Source organism: Polyergus mexicanus, unplaced genomic scaffold (genome assembly GCF_030449975.1).
Source record: "Polyergus mexicanus isolate NDT 795.1 unplaced genomic scaffold, iyPolMexi1.0 SCAF_5, whole genome shotgun sequence".
In the NCBI taxonomy this organism is placed as follows: Eukaryota; Metazoa; Arthropoda; class Insecta; order Hymenoptera; family Formicidae; genus Polyergus; species Polyergus mexicanus.
Genome location: NW_027223325.1, coordinates 7,355,310 through 7,361,309, shown reverse-complemented (window position 1 = coordinate 7,361,309; position 6,000 = coordinate 7,355,310). Strand labels below are relative to the sequence as shown.

At 39.5% G+C, this 6,000-nt stretch overlaps 2 protein-coding genes across 3 annotated transcripts in view; one reads left to right on the top strand and one right to left on the bottom strand.

Moving 5' to 3' along the window:
- Positions 1-6,000, top strand: part of LOC138933418 (uncharacterized) — a 167,629-nt gene that overhangs the window by 41,643 nt on the left and 119,986 nt on the right. The gene's annotated exons all lie outside the window — the stretch shown is intronic.
- Positions 26-1,813, bottom strand: LOC138933227 (uncharacterized). The gene is made up of 4 exons (XM_070295801.1): positions 1,275-1,813; positions 1,090-1,179; positions 947-1,000; positions 26-858 (listed from the first exon to the last, which is right to left on the bottom strand). Exons 1-4 carry the CDS (start codon positions 1,597-1,599, stop codon positions 26-28), a joined length of 1,302 nt encoding a protein of 433 aa, XP_070151902.1. The 5' UTR covers positions 1,600-1,813.

The following is a 6,000-nucleotide window of genomic DNA, read 5'->3' as shown; positions in this document are numbered from 1 at the left end:
AAGCAGTGGTATCAACGCAGAGTACTCATCCCTCTTCAGTTATCGTAACACCAGCGTTCCTAGTTAATTGTAATGCGAACTCACGCTGAAGCGGGGAATGCGGGTGTCTTATATTATTCCATTTTTCATGTAACGCACCCGTACGTAAGTTACCGCGTTCGCAGTAAATTCGCGCTACTACGAGAGCGCGCGGAAAACATAAATTGTCGGAATTATTTATTGTTACTATTGAGCGCTTCACAACGTCTTCGTTTGTTAATTTAACACGTCCGCGACCCGAAGGAACTGTGATATTAAAAACACGAATGTTAAAGTGTTCCGCGATATCGAGTCCCCCAGCACTCTGCGCTACTGAACTCACGAGTTTCCAGATATCATCATACGATATGTCTCTAGCCAGACGAAAGGATAATCCAGCAGGGCCCTGAGATAAATTCGGAGAATGGAAAGTCATCCCCGCATAATCTCCCGGTTCGCATAAATTTAAAACATACGCGTGAATTTCGCGAAACGCATTTTCTAATGTGTGATAAATATTCGAGCCTTCGCGTATCGGTCGTATCGCGAAACTCGCTTCTCTCCCGATTATGCCGAACCTCCTAAATTGCCGCATATTTTCCGTCAATAAATCTACGTAATTAAAATTAATAACGCCGACCTCATGACGTTGCTGTTCCTCCGCCACCTCCGGCTCTTCTTCACCATCTTCGGTCTCCGACGAGGGATTACAGCGTTCTTCGCCGACGACTTCCTCTTCATTCTCATCCTCATCGGTTACTCCCTCGTTATTACAGAGTTGCGTTACTCGTTCTTCAGGAGTCGCTTCTTCATTTTGGCCACCACCACCACCTCTCTGCACTGTCGAAACAAAAGAAAAATTTAATTATAAATAAAATAAAAATTACATCTACGTTATTTTTATTCTTTTCAAAATTTTGTATCTCACCAGGTGATGCCGTGATATCAGCTTCGCTATCGTTTTCGGCAGAACGTGCTCTTCCTAAAATTTAATATTTTATCAATCAATATTGAATATAGAAACAGTATATAAAGATTAATATTTTTATTTTATTTTTATGCGAAACTTACTCAAAGTTCCTGTTTCGAGCTCTTCTTCAGCCGGACGTTTTCGAAGCTGAGAGGGAGGCTCTCGCCCATCAGTCGCAGACGTGTTGCGATCTACAAATTATGATTTTGAAAATTTTAGTTAATTCCTGTCTATCGTATTCGATTACAATACAATTGTACAATATAAATAAAAACATTTTGCTTACCGTTTAAGCGGTTTCCACGATGGTTTGATAGCAGGAAGGCTATAAGGCCGTCTGCATCCTCCTCCTCGTGGTCAAATGCCTCGCGCATTTCTATTATTTCACCCGCGATATGCAACAACTCGGCATAATTGCCAAAATAGCCTAGTCTATATAGCACAGCGAGTATAGTATTCGAACTAGCACACGCAAATGCCCGAAAAACTGAATAATTTATTTCTGCCGATTCGTCCGATAACACTGATAAATAGCGCTCGCTATTTATCGCAGGCGACAAATTCGAGCCTATAATTATGCATTTACCTAATAGCTCTTTAAGTCCAGCCATTTTTGCCACTTGCTCGCGAAATACACGATATCTCTATTTTCCACGGAACGACTCGCGTTACTTCGAATGATGTCGAACTCGAAATTACCTTTTTTACTTCGGCACGGAGAATTTATTTAAACACATATCCCCACTTTTTTCCAAAAAGGAAAAGTCTTTGAAAGATTTAAAATTTTTCCTTTCTAGGTAGTTAGATTAGATTAGTTCGAAGAAAACAAAAGAACGCCGGCAAAAGAACGTCGACAAAAAGAATCCCTGTTTTCCAAAAAGCCGATAAAGTAGACAAAAAAATATTTTATTTTTTATCACGTTACTATCTTATTTACTTACTTTTATTACTTTTGTTATAGCGATCCTAAAGTAAAAGCTTTGTAGCGATAAACGTTTTTAAAAATTTTCGTAGAAGAGACGGGATTATGTCGATTAGAAAATTATTCCTTTATAAAATTTTTACAATATAATCTCTTACAATACAATCTATAAAAATTTATTACACAGACGATAAACATTTATTTACGCTTTATAACATATTGTAAATGTATTTAGAGAAAAAAAAAGTTTAGAGAAAAATTTTTCTCTTGTAACGAATCTAATTTCTAGATGATTCTAGATGTTTTTTCGCGTAATTTTTAGTCAGTTGAACAAGATTGAACATGAAAAATCACGATTTTTCCTGTTATTTAATTGTCTATACAAACTTTTCCCCCACTTTTCTTTATATTTCGATATATAAGTAGCGCGAGAAGATGTAAATCCTTCATTCGAGTTTCCCCGTACGAAGTCTTCATTTCGGCTGCGTTACAAGAATTCGGCATTGTTTTGCCTGGTGTTCTCTCAGTTTTATTCAAAAAGTAATAACAATGGCTGCCGCGAAAGAAGTTTCCAGTGATCAAAAAAATCTAACCGATTTTGTTAAATCTACGCACGTTTGCGATATTAGCAAATCGGACAGCAAGTTCGACAACGATAGAAGAAACGAACAGCGATACTTATTACTATCGACAACGTATGCCCTTAATTCATCGTGTACTAAGAAGCTACATGTGGGCTTGCAAGCAACAAACGAAGGTTATTTCGCGCCAATTGTTAAATTAACGGGTAATTATGCGGACGGAATTTGTCTCGATGCCGTCACCTGGCAACAATTTCAGCTCAACATGGAACAGATAGGACTGTACTTGAGTGAGAATCAAAAAACCAAACCAAGTCCGATTATCATCAACAATATTTCCATCGGCTTCACCACCGCTTACGGGACGCGGGCTGTGATAGTGACTTACAAGGAAAATGTGGAACAAACCGCGAGTAATGGAGAGACGGAGGAGCAAGCGCAGCCGCCCTTGAAGAAACGAAAAACCCACAGCGTCGCTATTGTGATGCAGAAAGCAACTTTTCTCGGCATGGAAAATATTACAAGATGTGTGGATGCTCGATTGTCACAGCTAGTTTCCATCACTGACGCCGTCAACACCTGCGCCAATTACTTAACGAACGAGATAGAATTAAAACTCCCAACGACTTACATAAATCGTGAAATTATAAAACTCATGGTTAGTGATAATTTTCAAGAAATTGAACGCAATGTACAAACGCAAATAAGAGATTTAACCTTTTTAGATGTATATTTCAATATTGTATTTGAAGAATTACTTTCGCTCGGCTTTAATGAAATTGTACGTATAATTTTAAATCGTAATTGTTAATTTTATAAAAATAAAAAATAAAAAATTATTATCAATAAATATGAAATTTTTCCCACCTTAAAAATCACAGACTATATTTTTCCTTTACCTTTCTCTAATATTTCCTTTACTTTTTTACTTTGCGCATAGAACATTCTATCAAAAATAATATCAAATGTTAGTTGAACGCTAAACGAGCAACTTATTTCTAACTTAAGCGTTCACAGAGCACCGTTTATAAGCTCGTAAGCAACGGTGCTCAAAAAACGCTGAAGCGAGCGCGTTCCCGCGAATACGCTTATTAGCATCGTTCCCGCGGCTACTTATCAGCTAATCGACCGCGGTGCTTTCCGCTCGTTCACGTGCCGGGAAACGCTAGCGCGAGCATGCGGCCGCCGCGGTGGGCCTTCCGGAGCGCGGATAAGCTTATTACTCTCAACATATATCTGCATATTAAACATATTCGATGCACGTATTTTTGTTATTGTTATTAAATATTCCTGATTACTTTTTTATTTATGAGAGCGCGCGTAAACGACAAATCGTTCATTTCGCAAAATGGATGTACGGTGGAAACATCCTTGGACGTCGATCGTCTGCGGGCCTACGGGGTGTGGAAAAACAATTTTCGTGAAAACGTTTCTTCGTCATTTATCCGTCATGTCGGATGTTCGATTCGAGAGAATTTTATTTTATTACGCCGAGTGGCAAGATGCGTATCAGCGTTTACAATGCGACGCGCGTGAAAAAGAAGAAGAAGAAGAAGAGAAAAGAACACAAAAAACCGGTTACGATAATAATGCTATGATAAAATCGAAGAAAAATATCATCGAATTTCGCGAGGGGTTACCGCGTCCGGAAGATTATTCCAACGATGCGCTTTCGCCAAAATTAATAATAATCGACGATCTTATGAGGGAATCTTCGTCGTGCGACGCTATCGTAGATCTGTTTACCAAAGGAAGTCATCATAAAAATCTCAGTGTTATACTCATCTCACAAAATCTCTTTCATCAAGGGCGCGGGCAGCGTGACATATCTCTCAACGCGAATTACATAGTAGTTTTCAAAAATCCACGCGATCGCGCTCAAATACGTCATCTAGCGCGCCAGGTATATCCCGATGATCCAAAATTTATGGAAGAAGCCTACTATGACGCTACATCGAGACCTCACGGGTATTTATTGCTCGATTTGAAACAATCGACTCCAGACGAATATCGCTTTCGTACGTGTATCTTTCCCGACGATACGCTGCATTACGCTTACATTCCGCGCAGATCGAACAATAGAAGTGGGGGCGTATAAAGGTTAAAATTCCCGTTCGCAACTTGTCAGTCGTGTAATTACAGCGTAATGGTGAAAAAAGAAGATCCCGATAAAAAGCTGACGTCATCGAATAGTGCAATAAAGCATGCTAGACGGTCTATCGGAGAGAGAAACATATGTCTTTTAAAAACTTTGTGTCATTTGAAAAAAAATCAAAGAACAGCATTCTTACGTGCCGCTGACAATAAACTCATAAAGTGCATTCAAGAGTGCATTTTCAATACGTTAAAAGGTAACGTACCGCTTCGTTGTAGCGATAAAAAGCGATTAGCCAAACATAAAACGGCCCTACGGCGTGTTGCGGCAAAACAAGGTAATTGGAAGACTAAAAGAAAATTGTTAGTACAACAAGGTGGATTTTTACCCTATCTTATCGGACCTATACTAGGGGCTATATTATCTCGGATTATCGGCGAATGAAAAAGAAAAATACAATCCTATACAACCCATACATTCTAGGAAAGATAATAAAAAAAGGAAAGTGTTATCAGCTGTATTTTGAACAATGGAGAGAGCTAAGAAAATGGTTTTGATATCTACCGAAAATCTTGAGAGAATGCAGCGAATGCAACAGCAACCGGAAATGACATCTATTGCTATGACTGATAACTCGTCGAAGAAAAATACTGGAATATCAAATGCGGAAAATGTAAATAATAATAATAATTCAGTACGAACACCGGGAACAGCTTTATCGCGACTCGATGCGGAGATGTGGCGTATTCTCAACCTCACGACTCCTGTCGACGAGGACAAAAGATGGAAATTGTATAAGGAAGTATTCCAACGCTATCTTCACTTTGCTCGGGAAGCTAAAAAACGCTTACGCGAGGATGAGCAGGATAACGACGAGGACATTAATGACGAGCAGAACGAAGCCACGAATTTGGATATCGACGATAACGAATTTATGGAAACGTCAGCTTTAATTAGCAGCGACCGCGGTGACGGGAGCGCTAGTAGTAGTAGCAGTAGTTTCGGGAAAAAACGCGCGCAATCGGCTGAAATGATCAAAAAAATACTCGGTAGTGTACCGAAATCTTATCGTGACAAAGCGCGTGCGATATTAAAATACTTGATCGATATTCCGACATCTAAGATTAGCTGGGATAGACGAGGACTCGTAACTATAGACGGCGCCGTCGTAACGGGTTCGAATATCGCGGAACTTATAAACGACGCGATACGCGAGAGAAAAACATTTAAAGCAACCGGAAGAATTCAGTTTGCTCGATTACTGCACGACATAGGTACTCCTTCCAATCTCATAGGAAATAATGATTTATTATATACGTTCGTCCGATCTCATCGTATTAAAAACGTGGTTCCGCGCGGAAGTTCCACTCCGAAAACTTCGACCGAGCGTTCAAAGTCGTACAGCCGTAAGGTA

Coding starts and splice junctions, on each gene's coding strand:
- LOC138933227 (XM_070295801.1), bottom strand. CDS start 1,599: ATGGCTGGACTTAAAGAGCTATTAGGTAAATGCATAATTATAGGCTCG. Junction 1,001..1,089: donor GCTCGAAACAGGAACTTTGA/GTAAGTTTCGCA, acceptor ATTAAATTTTAG/GAAGAGCACGTTCTGCCGAA. Junction 859..946: donor TGATATCACGGCATCACCTG/GTGAGATACAAA, acceptor TTGTTTCGACAG/TGCAGAGAGGTGGTGGTGGT.